The sequence below is a fragment of the Periophthalmus magnuspinnatus genome, chromosome 6, assembly GCF_009829125.3.
Source record: "Periophthalmus magnuspinnatus isolate fPerMag1 chromosome 6, fPerMag1.2.pri, whole genome shotgun sequence".
NCBI classification, from domain to species: domain Eukaryota; kingdom Metazoa; phylum Chordata; class Actinopteri; order Gobiiformes; family Gobiidae; genus Periophthalmus; species Periophthalmus magnuspinnatus.
The window spans coordinates 24,777,824-24,791,941 of record NC_047131.1 but is presented as its reverse complement, the minus strand read 5'-3'; the positions used below and the strand labels follow the sequence as shown (position 1 = coordinate 24,791,941).

General features: G+C 38.1%; 1 protein-coding gene across 1 annotated transcript; it reads right to left on the bottom strand.

Moving 5' to 3' along the window:
* Positions 1 to 3,447: 3,447 nt before the first annotated feature.
* klhdc4 (kelch domain containing 4) lies at positions 3,448 to 7,478 on the bottom strand. Its single transcript, XM_055222364.1, has 13 exons — positions 7,332 to 7,478; positions 7,167 to 7,254; positions 6,933 to 7,011; positions 6,745 to 6,843; positions 6,532 to 6,668; positions 6,361 to 6,453; positions 6,037 to 6,199; positions 5,884 to 5,962; positions 5,593 to 5,801; positions 4,437 to 4,656; positions 4,162 to 4,347; positions 3,989 to 4,099; positions 3,448 to 3,736 (listed from the first exon to the last, which is right to left on the bottom strand). Exons 1-13 carry the CDS (start codon positions 7,435 to 7,437, stop codon positions 3,564 to 3,566), a joined length of 1,743 nt encoding a protein of 580 aa, XP_055078339.1. The 5' UTR covers positions 7,438 to 7,478; the 3' UTR covers positions 3,448 to 3,563.
* Positions 7,479 to 14,118: the final 6,640 nt, after the last annotated feature.

The following is a 14,118-nucleotide window of genomic DNA, read 5'->3' as shown; positions in this document are numbered from 1 at the left end:
ATGATGCCTCCTTGTCTCTGGGGTGTAGCGCTCACAAGACTCCTCGTTGACAGCTCTTCAATCCTCTAAAATAGTAGCATTGAAGCCGCCCTGGATCACGGGCACCCAAAGTCCAACTGCACCAAATCATTCCCATGAATCCATAGATGTGTTATGACCAACTGTAACATGCTTGAGCTCCGTGGTAACAGTCCTCTGCCACTGCAAAATGTACAAACAGAAATAGGGGAAACAGGACAGGTAATCTGCTTGGCTGCCTTTTAGTCAGATCTGTGGTAGAGAACGCCAATGCAGTCTCCTGCCATATGCACATGCACACACGATACGCAGCTTCACTTACAGCAGCAGACAATGAAAATAAACAGGAGGAATGATGATTTTCTTCAAGTCTCCACTGCCGCACACGTCTACAGGGTTTTAATCCACAGCATCCATAAGTGGTTTATTCTCTGTGAGGGCTGCATTAGCCCGTCTGCTGCGTTATCATCTATCTGTCTGTATGCTCTGTGCAGTCTTCTTCAGCATGTCCTGGCGTTCTCCATGTTTTTTGGTTTTTTTGCCTGTGAAGCGCTGCCTGGTGTCTTGGCGTTACAGGCTCTCTTCTCCTTCACCTGAATCTGTGGGCTCTCTCTCACTCAGTGCATGTCTCTCTCTCTCTCTGAAAATCTGCTCATTAGAGAGGACTGTTCCACTGCAGCCAACCCCCACCATCACCCAACCCGCTCAATAGCACACTCCAGCTCTTAAAGAGATAGGCCACGCATGCACCGATGTACTCCTCATCACATGTTGAAGATAACCACAGCTACCTGTTAAATACACACAAATAACATAAACACATCAATATCATTATAACAAAATGGCATACAGCACAAAACCAAACACATGTTGTACCACTTTAGCTGCATTTTTTTTTTCTTTGCACATCATCCATGCTATTTTGGTACAGATCCATCATGTGCTATTATTATTATTTTCAATTTTGTAGGGTTGATAAACAATTATAATAAATGTTAATCAAATAACGGAAATTTCTAATGATAGCATCCAAATCTTATGATGATCTAATATATTGGCTAATAGCTTCTTCAATTACATGAAGTTTTTTTCCTGGAATGTCATCACTTAGCTTGCTTTAGTCTTAATATTATTGAAATCACTGTAATATTTGGCATCTACCTTTTGTAGAATAAATAACAAACGGCAATACTTTTTTTATTCTTAGCATGCAAGTAGCAAGTATCCTGTGCTTACTTACTGCGCGGCTCCTTGCACCTGAGATTCTGGCACGCGCTTTCAGATCACATGACCCTCATTTCCTGTTTTACTCTCAATCCCATATGCTGCTCTTCCCATTTAACAGTCTACATAGCCATGTCTACATTATGAGTGTGGTGATGCTAAACCAATTGCAGAGCAGATTATAGTATCATCCCTTTGAAAAAAGGATTAGGGTTTTAGGTCTGTAGGCTACACACAATGGAAATGGAAAGTAAGATGGGCAATGTTTGAAGGGCCTGGGGCTGTCATAGGTGAAGGAGGGAGCACAAAATTGGCTCAAGATTAAAACGGGGATTAAAGTTTATGGCAAAGTTAATGAACCTGCAAGTTAATACAATAAGTGCAATGGTAGCACATAAAAAGTAGACATATTTACAATGTGGTACTAGCCTGAATGTGCCCATCAGAAAGAAGAGTGGCCTTGCATTGGAAACAAGCAATATCACTGACACAACAATATGCTTAATAAAAGTACAAAAAAATAAGGATTTGTATTGTAGTGTTTGTTAACAAAAACATGTTCCTGATGCAGTGTTTTACAAGGAAATCCAGCCTCCAAAAGAAATTTGCAATTGCTCTCTTCACCAACACCTGCTGCATACAAAATTCCTCGATGACACAAGGAAACTGTGTAATATATGGATAACATTTTATATTTTGCAGGCTACAGAAAGTCCAGGAATTACAATGAATTTAATTGGGATATAATTGCATCAATGTAGCTGTTGACTATTCTATGTATGTGTGTGAGTAGTGTTAAAAAAAGAAAAAGATAATTGATTAATAAACAGTAAATTAGGGGGACTGTCCCAGTAAATGTCAAAAATAGTCTATGTTGCTATGATCATGCTTCTCTGTATACATTGTTGCTTGTATAATTAGTATAGCTGCAGATGTATGCGGATATTGTCCTGATATGGCCCTGGTTTGCAGCCTCTGTGCTGACTGACCATCTGCTCCATCTGTGTCTCATGTCACTTCTCCAAGAGATCAATAAAAGGTCTTCCTCTGGGTGGCCATTATTTCAGGGGCAAAGGAGCAGACTCTAACCCTCCATCTACGAACCACAGATGGAGGCTCAAACAAATAATGAAGAAACAACTTCCTCTGTTGGAGATAATATTTCATTAGCAAATATGGTCTAAAGGCCACTATTCAGCCATAGGACTAAAAGCAAAAATCTAATGACATCATGAACCAATTCAATCCCTTTCTAAGTTTTAAACAAGTCTTAAATATTGACATATTGTGTACATAGATTACAATTACATAGCTTTCTGTTCTTCCAAAACACCCCATTGATGTGGTGAAGAAACAGAGAAAAGAGTTGTACATGCAGGTGAATACTGAAGATGAGTAACAGTGGTATAAAAAGGACTAATGCACAATTATTGTAATTGTGGAGAGCTATTATTACAGTCTCAGATACTTTTGTCACATTGACCTTCAAACTGGTGGACTCTACTTTGAGACTTTGCAGTTCATCATTTAATTGGGATATAATTGGCAGTATTTAGAAGTCCCCTCATAATTGAGCACTTCTGGTGTATTGTTGAGCTTCTACTGCGCTGACGTATGTCTGATTGTTATACAATGGTGCCTCACGTCAGCTACAATCCAAAAAAATATCTTCTTTAGTTATTTATAAAGTCCTCTCTTTCTTGTCCCACTGTTGAAATAAAAAGGGGGTTTGCAACAAAAGAGGGAAGGGCCTCATTTTCATCCATCTCTGTTCCTTTTAAATTATTCATCTCTCCTTCTCATCCTGGTTCAGCGTGCTGATGGAGGATAAAATAGGTCACTGAGGGATAGGCTGCCTGACTGATGTCTTCCCTGACACAGTGTGCACTTCTTCGCTTCTTCCCAGCATCTTCCTCTCCTCTTCCTTATCCTTACTCTACTGCCACAGCTGTCTGTCTGTTTCTTTAGTTTGTTCAGCACTCAGACAGATGGGAAGCTCAACAATTGTATCCTGTATCCAGCTGCTTCTTGTGTTGCTCAAAGACTGAGAAAACAGTGGAGTGACCGACAAAAGTGAGGACTAGGTTTGTTACAATCAAAATAGAATTGACACCACTTTGCATTAACCACTGATAGCAATCCTTTTTGAAATTTTTTTTTATGTCAAAAACATTTAAAAAGATCATCAAAAACCAAGAAAAATGTAGACTGTGGCACGTTTCTTGTAGTTTTATGAAAATTGCACTGAACATTACAATAAAAACATATGTATACATTTTATGAAATAATTCTGAAATTATGTTTAAGTTATGTTTATGTTATTATTGGTCTTCATAGAAGACTTTGGCCATGGCAACAGCTACTTTAGCCACCTTCTTGTCTTTTGCATCTGGGCCCATGTTTGCACGTGCCAGTCCCATCCAGTACTGCTCTGTACGGGCCTGATAGTCTGTGACTGTCTCCCCCTCCTGCACTGCAGGATGCTCATCTTCATCTGAAAATAACCACACAAAAAAAATCACATTTCAAAACATAGCATGGGTTACTTCATATAAAGGTACAAGTGTGGAAAAAGTTGTTTTTGAAAGCCAGGATACTGTCAGTAAATGTATTCATTTAAATCAATATCGCAATGGGTCAACCCTTGTTTAACACTGGAGCAGTGGAAACATCATGCTGTCTAAAGCTCACTATATACATCTACATACACTACTCAAAACCCTAAGCAAAGTAAAAAATGACGTGCCTTCCTCCTCCTCACTCTCCTCCTCAGACTCCTCTTCCTCTGCAGCAGCTCCTTTGATCTCCTCCTCTTCATCATCTTCAGACTCTGACTCCTCCAGCCACTCCTGTGTTTCTGTAGAGCAGAATCTCGTCATTCTCCCTCACCATTTTCATTTAAAAGGTGCTGAAACTCACTCGGGTCCATCTCCACCAGCACCTCCCACTGGTCCATCTTGTGGAGGTCCAGACAGTACATGTCATTGAGGGTGAACTGTTGGTCACCCACTTCGAACATCCCTCCGTACAGGAAAAGTTTGCCCTGACGCACTGTTGCCAAGGCACTGGACCTTGCACAGGGCTCGATCAGTGGAGCAGTGGCAGCTGATATAAATGACAATTAAGAAGCTTATTAGTATGAATGTTAGAAAAAAAAATAAAATCCACAATATCAGTTTGAATGTGTTTCATACCTTCCTCCTCCTCCTCTTCTTCCTCTTCTTCCTCTTCCTCCTCATCCTGTGCTCCAGGGAGTACCTCTTTGATGGTCATCACGGTCCCGTCTTCAGTCACAATCTCTCTGATGACCTCAGTGGGGCCTTGATATGCAGCCTCCTCCTCCTCCTCCTCCTTTTCAGGTCCCTCAGCTCCACCTTTCTTACCTCTCCGTCGTTTCTTCTCCGTTTTGTTCCCCTAAAAATGCAGTCAAATAAAGTCAAGCAAAAACACTTGAAGACATCAATGTTAATACATGTATTATGAAAATGTTCTCATAAAACTGTATAAAAAACAATATTGGAAATCTACCTATGTTATTAATAATACAATGATGCAGTGGACCCTCCTTCTCCAACAACATAATTACAGCCACATAGTTCAAGTGTAGAATTTCTTGAGCTGTGTCTCATTTTATAATTTAAAATTAGATCTACAAGAGCAGGTTCCAGAGGTGACTGTATGATTCCATCTAGAAAAAGCACTTTTGGACAGAATGTTTTCTCTTTTCGAGCTTCACAAACTTGGAATTCTATCCCAGTAACAATACGTGAGCTGCCCAGAACAACTCAAGTCATGGCTGTTAGACAATCAAACTTGTCCACACAATCACTAACTTGAATGGATTTTAGTGGTAATGCTGTGTTTTTGTCTGCACAAGACATTATTGTACATGTACTGTATATAGAATTGTAATGTAAGTTGTATAGTATTGAAAAGTATTTTTTCATTAATGTATAATGTTTAGCTTATTAAGGTGTAGGCTGTGATTATAGGTAGATGTGGTGTATGAGTGGACTGTATTGTGAATGTATGTACTGTAAGTTTGTGAGAGATCTGGTGATCTGAGGGCAGTGGTCTATGGATGGTCTATGGAGTTTTAAGATATGAAAGAGGGTTTGTATTTTGTACGTATTGTTTTTATAAGCTGTGGTGTGGCTGGGTGTTTTTTTTTTTTTTTTTTTATAGCAAGGGACAAAGGATGAAAATTAGCACTGGCTATAATCCTGCATATTTACAGGTGTGGGATTCGTTCCCCACGCCTCTGTTCTTAATATGCATTGTCCCTTCATTAAATAATAAACAAACAAACAATAAAAGGTGGTTTTATCTGAAGTTTAAAATTGAACATACCCTGAGAACTCCAGGGAACCAGCGATTTTTTATTGTGTCGTAAAGATATAGATCATTATAGAAGTCGCCCTCTAGTGTCTCGTCTTCTTCCTCATCACAGACCCCTCCAAAGAGCACCGCCCTCCCGGCTGGACCCACCGCCATGGAGAAGCCCGAGCGGGCCGGGGGCTTGTTACCAGAGGGGTTAACCCGGGACCAGCTCCACTTTTCTATAGGAATGTGACAGAGAAGAATTTTGGCAAATAACAATGTTTAACTGTGACACTTTTGAGAGCAACAGGGCAAACATACCTTGAGCTTCTTTACCATCTCGCTTTAGAATAAACATGTCTGAATGGATGGTCCCCTTCTCCACATCCTTTTTTACTCTCTATAATAAAACAGTGTGAATACAATGTGTGCAAAGTCCATATACTACATACTATTTAATGGGCAATTACACACCACTTTAGAGTATCCTCCATAGATAATGACCCCTGAACCATCTGGTGTGGAAGTCATCTGACAGGCTGAACGTGGAGAGGGGCCCATACCAGACACTGAGAGACGGGACCAGGTGAAAGTTTCCAGGGAGAATGAGTACACGTCATTGTAGTAGATAAAGTCTCTAAAATTGAAAGACACAAATTACACTGGTCTGTATTTACAATTACAAACACCAATAAATATGTTTAAAAATTAGTAATTGTTGAAATATGGCTAAAGAGAGAAAAAAATAACGTGATAGTTCAATCTTAGTTTAATATTTCAAATACGGTAATTGTTTACCTAGTGCTTTCATGGAATCCTCCAAACACCAGAAGCTGTTTCTTACTGAGCACCATCCTGTGACCACTGCGTCCCGATGGACCTCCTGGAGCTCTGCAACAAATGAGTGTATACTAAATGTTGAACTAAGGGTGAATTTAATATATTTATATACTAATACCAAGTACATACTTGATGTTCTCCCAGGTACTTGTAGCTAAATGCAGAACCCACAAGTCTTTGTAGTGGTAAAACTGTTCACCATTTGGTGATGCAAACTCTCCCCCAAATATCCAGAGTTGGCCCCCACCCTGAGACACTACTACAGCCTGATGGAAAGGATGAAAATAATAAAAAACAATATCACAAAGCTCATTATTAAAATAGACCATGTCCAAGACTTACCTGGTGAGAGCATCGTGGCGGAGGAGGGTTGGGTATCTCTGATTTAACCCATGTATTCTTTTTGATATTGTAGAAAAACAGGTCATTGTACAAGTATGTCTGTAAGGAACAAAAACAACAAATACAAGTGTCTAAGTTACTATGAGAGAAAGATTGAACAGTAGAGGAGGGTAATTTGATGAATGTACCTTTTTTCCATTAAAATATTCTCCCCCAAACAAGATGAGTTCATCTTTCTCTGGGTGAGCATTTAGAGATGCATTAAGCCTATAACGATATTATACAACTTTCAGGTTATAGTAGAAAATATCCACCTACAGTTTAACTACTATAGTGCCAAAACTATAGTGTCATCATCGTCATTCTTGAATAAGTGATCTTAGATTAAACACATTTTCATTATAATTCGCTCTTCTTCTCACCTTGGTGATGGAGGTGGACAAGCAGTCTCTGTAACCTGTGTTTTCTTTGCATCAAGACTTTGAAACTCAGCTATAAGTGCTTCCAAGTCTTCCTATAGATGTTGCAAGATTGTGTATAAACATTAAGATAGATTTGACAGTTGTATTACTGTAAACATGTCATACTCGCCTCCTCTCGTTTGGACCTCTTGGACACTTTCTTCTCCATCTTGGCCGCTGTCTTTTCAGCTCCTTTAACTTTGCTTTCTTTTTTGTTTCCCTTCTTGCCCATGACTGCAGTTTTATGAAGGTAAATCAAATATATGAATAGCACATGGAGTCCTTTCTAAACAAACACATGCTGCTCTCGCTTCCTCTGTCAGAAAAGAAACACTTCCGGCAACAAAATAGACTGCACCAGCTGTAGAATATCGCCCCCTACCGTCCTGGTTAATATCTAGTCACCATTGACTGTACAGCCTGTGTAAGTAACAACTGGCCTATTATTCTTCCAATTTAATACAGAAAGAAAACGCCTATAAATCAAATATATATATATATATATATATATATATGTGAGGGAAGTCTGGGAGTCCCTGCTTAGACTGCTGCCCCCGCGACCCGGCCCCGGATAAGCGGAAGAAAATGGATGGATGGATGGATATATATATATATATATATATATATATATATATATATATATATATATATATATATATATATATATATATATATATATATATATATATATATATATATATATATATACTATTTATAGTAGCAAAGGGCCAGTAAAAATATGGCCCTATAGGCTGTTTTCAGAATTATTGTGTTCAACTTGAGTAACTTGTGTAGCTGTAACCCCATGCAACTTCAGCTGGGAATGTTTTGTGTAGTTATGTAAGATGTATTAATAATGATAGAGTTTACATTTTACATTTCACACATAAGTTCAAAGTTGTTCAACATGTGATTTGGACACACGTGCTCATTTATCTTATAGTGATGTGGAATGTCACAGAGACCGACACCCACTAATGAACAAAAAACATAATACTGACATCCCAATATGACTTTTGGCGAAATACCTCTGTAGGGCCCCTTGCTTTCAACAGGACATACACTTTTACACGATGCTACGTCTTATCACCAGTAGAGGGCGTCCCTGTGTTTCTTTATAGGCTACCATAACATCAGAGACTGGAGGTTATACTAAAGGTGCAGTATGAAACTTTTCTGGTGGAGTGTCCATCTCCTGCTTGTCCCATTAAAATGGTATTGCTTTGCCTAATGTTTCTCTGTAGACTATTTGATAAAGTTATCTATATTTCTATTTATGGTATTACACGAGTTTTATTGCCAAAAAATGATGTTTGTTGGAGTTACTCGCTTATCTCCATGCAGATACATACAGAATATGTTTATTATTCTAACTGCAGCATTTTCCCTAAAAAAAAAAAAAAAAATCTAAAAAACATGTGTTTATTATAGTTTCCATATGTCATTGTATTGTATTGTATTGTCTTCAAGCACAAAGCACACAGACTTCAATATTTATTGTATAACATTTTGTGTGCATTATTAATAACAGTGTAGTGTTCATAAGAATAAAGTAAAACTAGTTTTCAGAAGCTGCACCTCAAGCTCTCAGTCATGCATGCATCACATGCATTTCCTGCTGCTCTTGGCATTTGGGGAACTTTGAACAACTTTTACTCAATACTGTAATTCTTTACATTTTTTTCTGCTTTCTACCGTGCACTTGTATTTCTCAAACTAACGGTTTTAAACATCCCAAATCATTGAGACAGATGTGAATGTTTCATTTATTCCCCAAATAGTATGGTAGCTGAAATATTAAATGTTTAGTTTTAAAATGCGTTTTTAATACCCTTTCAGTGGAGGCTACTTATGAAATAATGATTTGGTGTTGTTGGGTTTTTTTTAATTGTCACCAACTGTACAGTGTCTTGATGAAAGGGTTAGTTCCCCCAACCTCTCCTCTTGATGTGGAGGAGAAGCATTTCTACTCTGAACATTTCTACTCATCATCACCCCATCCCTAATGAAGTGCAAAGGAAACACATATACCATTTGTATGTGTATCATTTTTGTGAAGGGAAAAGTTGGAGTGATATTGGTTTTGATTCTTTGGAGCTTCTGCCTTCAGGTTGACAGTTTAGTCTGGAATTGATCATTGTCATTGGAAGCCACACTTAGTACCAATGAACATAATCTAAATACACACAAAATACCCTTGTATTTGGACTTAGAGTTTGATGCAGCCTGTGTGTTGTATCCAGTACAGATGAATGGAGGGGAGTCATGTGAGAGCGTGTGCCCACCATGAGCCTCACCCCAGAGCACTGTGCCTACAGCAGCTCACTGTCAAAACACCACAAAGCACAAAGGATTTAACAATGTGCTCACCATCTTACAGCTAACAGTGTTGAGCTGATATGAAGGGGTGTGTGGTATTCATTACAGCGTGAGGACTGATCACACAGTCATTTTAAAAGGAGCTTTTTCTTTGTGGGGACCAAAAATAAGATCCCTTGAGGAAAACACAGTATTAAACCAATGACAGGCATTGATTCATTTAAGTTAAGGTTAGGGTTAAGGTTATGATTAGACAAGTGATTATGGTACAATAATCTAACAACTGTAATTATATGTAGAAATGTACAGAGTCAGTTAGGTGTATATCATTTGAAGTATAGAATGTTTATTTGTTTACATGTGAAAGTTTCTTATTCTGGAAGGTTTTCCTTTTAATTAAATTATTTTAATGTATATTTAAATTTTAAGAGAGCTGTGCAACTTTCTCTGAGAGGAAACATGTTGGACCCTTCACACTCACAGCAGTTTGTGCCATTTGTATTTTTTAAACAGTAAATCTTCTGAACCTGGACTGAGCTGCTGTTATCTTTACTGCAACACCCAGAACACAATGCACAGCCATATCAGAAGGCGTGAACTGGTTGTAGTTGTAGTGTTCTGGTGTGAGAAAACATGCTAAATTTCTTCTGGTTGTTTATTTTTAGAACACAATGGCTACAACAGCGATAAGAAAGCAACAACAAAACAACAGCCATTTCAACTCACTAGAGCCAGTCTCCAAACTCCAGTAACTGATGAACAGAACCTTCACATAAACTTGTCGGAGTTGCAACCAAGTGTCACATACAAAAGCTGTCACATTAACAACAGCAGCAGCACATCAACAGTTACAAGAAAGAAGGGTGTCAACTCTGAACTAAACACAAAATGCCAGATAATTACAGTATGTAATATCCCTGTAAAACCTAAAAAGGTACATAGTCAATCAGACATTTGGCAATTTTCACATCACTGACGTCTTTGTGATATGGACACTGCAGTTTGCAAACACTGAAATCATCTGCTCTAATTAATTTCACCTGGGAAACTGTATAAAATGCACCTGCCTCAAAGATGATTATCAATGTAGTCATACAAAGAGAAGAATGTCTGTTTGCGATGTGCAACGTACAACACTGTTTATAAGTTCATATAATAGTTTGTGTTATGTTCTAGGATTGGATGGTGAGCAGGGGCCTATGGTAGGTTCAGTGTTTTAGAAAGATTTGTCCAAAACATCCAAACTTATGACCTACAAAATCAAACATCTTAATTTGTTAAACATTGGCTCCACGAATTATATCTTAGTTGTTTTAACAGACAATACAATTCAGTTTTATATTGATTACATTTATTTTTGCAGAGCCCAAAAGAACATTATCATTTACTTGACAGGACAAAATTCAACAAAATCATAACTTTAAATAATAAAAGAAAACTCCATATTTATCATTAACACAGCAAAGTACTACCACTACTGCGACATCCGAATGAGACCCTGTTGCAACTACTTTTCACATTATCTGTTTGTTTTCTGTTTTCTGCTTTCTTTCCATCCTGACTCTATCAGTTGGTCTGTGATTCAAAGGGAACATTGATATCTTCTGAAAGCCAGTGGTCGATTGTGTTGATCAGATAACAGATGTGTCCCAGTACACAGACACAGACTGGCTTAATGCGTTTGTGAGTCAGGGATGCTGCGTCAATAGAAGCCCTCAGCGTTGTCTAAATGTCTGCTCGTGACAAACAGCACACACAGGCGATGATAGGGCTCACGGCTCACACTTGAAAAGAAAGGAAATTACCCAGGCTCAGATTACAAGGTGATCAAACTGACACAGTAATTGTAAACACACAAAAGAATCATCATGGAAAAACATATTGTGGCTCTCAAATAAATAACTAAGCAACACTGTGTGACTTTCTGAAGGTGTCACGGCAACTGCATAATTCTCTGGAAAAAAAACCCACATACTTCAGAACATTTTCCAGATGAGTTTTATGCCATACTGTGAAATATTATAGCCAAAGAAATAACATTTCCATGGACACAACCATGGGCTAAGTAAGAGTCAGTTCTGTGGAAATCCAAGCCCTCTCACAATGGCATGTTTTTCAGTGCAATAAAAACATCCAAAATATAAAGAAAGCATACACTGACTGGCAAATATTCACCTTAGATACAATTTGAAGTTGCAAAGGAACCATAATATGCAAAAGACAATAAGATTCACCTTATTTGACCTAAGCAACACGTTACTTCTTGCACAGAGGTAGAGCTAATCTATATTTTTCTTTTCCCATTGTTGTCACTCCATTGTACAAGCTTTCAATGCCAGATCTACCTATATCTATCTATACATATTTTCCTGCTTTACTACAGTTTGCAGTTATTTTCTAAACCAACATTGCCTACAATATTCAAAGCATTTTATACAAATAAGGCGGTACGAAAACAAATGTCTGTTCTATGCTTCGTGTCATCTCTTTTGAGCTTCTTCAAACTCCACAAACAATGAAATAAAACAACAGCTCCACCCTCACTGTCCAGAACAGATCTTTAGCATGGACCAACACACGGAGGAAGCAGTGTCCCGTGTGGATGTTTACTCAAGGAAACAGAAATCAGAGCTCACACCTGCCTCTGTTCACGCAAATGTTTGATGTGCTACAACTACTATGTGGTTTTCCCCTCTTTGCCTCTATCAAAGGAAGCACTGGGAAAACCTGGAATAAGATCAGAGTTTGGTCAAACTGTGAGATTATTTTTGGTACCTCAAATTATAGAAAAATATATCAGATCAGGTTCTAGCCGCTGAATGTGTGTCTGATCATGTAGAGGCGTATTAAGGATAATGTGCATGGGTGGGCGCTCCTGTAACTCTGGCATCAGCTTAAGTGCAACTTAAAGTCAACATGAAAGACACATTTTCACTGGTTTACTCATTTACGCTATTACCAACTGAAAAAAATATATAAATAATGCAATTGAATGGTGCTTTGCTCAAATGCTTCTTTCTTCTGCAGTTAATGTACAATTTTAGCATCAAATGTATTAAAGAAACATTAATACATTTGCTGATATATAGATTATGTCACTCCTAATCACATTACCTATTACCTCACATTATCTACATCCAGTACATGCTGATGAATTATGTTTTCCATGTAATATAGTTTTATGTTTTTGATTTTTTTTTTCTGTAAATCAGGGTCTGCAGATGGAAACTAGCTATTTGGTTATATTCTGGTGCTTAATGTCTTTGTACATTGTCCCTTCAAATAAAGACTATACTAAACTAACCTAGTCTGTTGAAAGAAAGTTGTGTTAATAAAAATGACAGGTCTGAATCAGGGGTCAGCTCGACTCTCGCTGTGAAATGTTACAGCAACACGCAGCAGCCTTTAGTATGTGGCAGTATGTGGCCTTTAGTATGTAGCAGTTTCCTCCAACACTCCTTCAATAGGCCTACTGGCGTGAGTGCTATGAGGGTTTATGTCCTCCTGGAGCTCCCCAGAAATCTGCTTTTCCTGAGATATGCTGTTTCCAACTACTGAAATGTAACATTGGATTGACTAGCAAAAGTGTAGACTTTCTGTAAGTCTCTCATCCTCAATGATCATGCTTTCTTATTTATTGGAACTTTATTAAAATATGGACTCTTTATCATCAACATAATAACTGGCAGGATGATCTGAGTGGTTTAATATAGAAAGCAACATATAGCCATACATTTTCTCCCCTGTACTACAACCTTAAAACACAAACATGCAGACTGTAGTGGCCATTGACCCTGTCAAACTGTGTAAAACCTAATTTTTACAAGAGTCTTTATTCCAGACATTTACCACAGAGCTGTGAGGCAGGCCCCACTTCCTCACTCAGAATACTCAGAATACCTGAGGGGATTACCTCTTTGGGCATGTGCACATGTGCACTCCACTTTAGCAGTCATCTGTTCATACAGAAAAGGTAGAATTTATGATGATAACAAGTAACAAATATTTAACACAGTTACCTTTCCAAAATGAAATACTGTACATTTCAAGGACATGTAAAACTGGATACGCTGGTGCCAGTGATGCACTTAAAAATCTGGTGATATACATTTGTAATCACACCTGACCCTGTGTTTAATATTTTAAATGGACCTATGCAGTTGTCTGTTTTGTTTGTTTGAATTGACAGTATTTGGTATTTCCATTTTTTTTTTTAATAGACAGGGACAGTGACAATACAAACAGTAAATATCTAGGTTTTTAAAAGACAGCCATACCAGAGTCTCCACATCTTGGACTGATAGCGAATAGCACTCAATCTTATGTTTGTGAGTGACATTATTATTTCATTTTCTGACTTATTCAGCCTGCAAATAAAACTGTACATTAAAGTTCTTAGTACAGCTTGCAAAGTGTTCATTCGTGCAGTGACAAACATCTCGGTCGCACTAGTCCATCGCAGCCTCCTCAAGAGCTCCTGTAAAGCATCATTATAAGCCATATGCAGCCTGCAGCTTTTTTGTAATGAGTTGAGAGGTGGGTAGTGTATAGTGGTAAACAATATGATTTAAACAACATCAACTTTACATCATCA

What these genes read in the sequence shown, in the direction of transcription:
- klhdc4 (XM_055222364.1), bottom strand. Translation starts at nt 7,437, where the DNA reads ATGGGCAAGAAGGGAAACAAAAAAGAAAGCAAAGTTAAAGGAGCTGAA. An exon ending in GTCCAAACGAGAGGAGGCGA is followed by an intron (nt 7,255 to 7,331) that starts GTATGACATGTT and finishes ATCTATAGGAAG; the next exon opens with ACTTGGAAGCACTTATAGCT. An exon ending in AGTACCTGGGAGAACATCAA is followed by an intron (nt 6,454 to 6,531) that starts GTATGTACTTGG and finishes CATTTGTTGCAG; the next exon opens with AGCTCCAGGAGGTCCATCGG.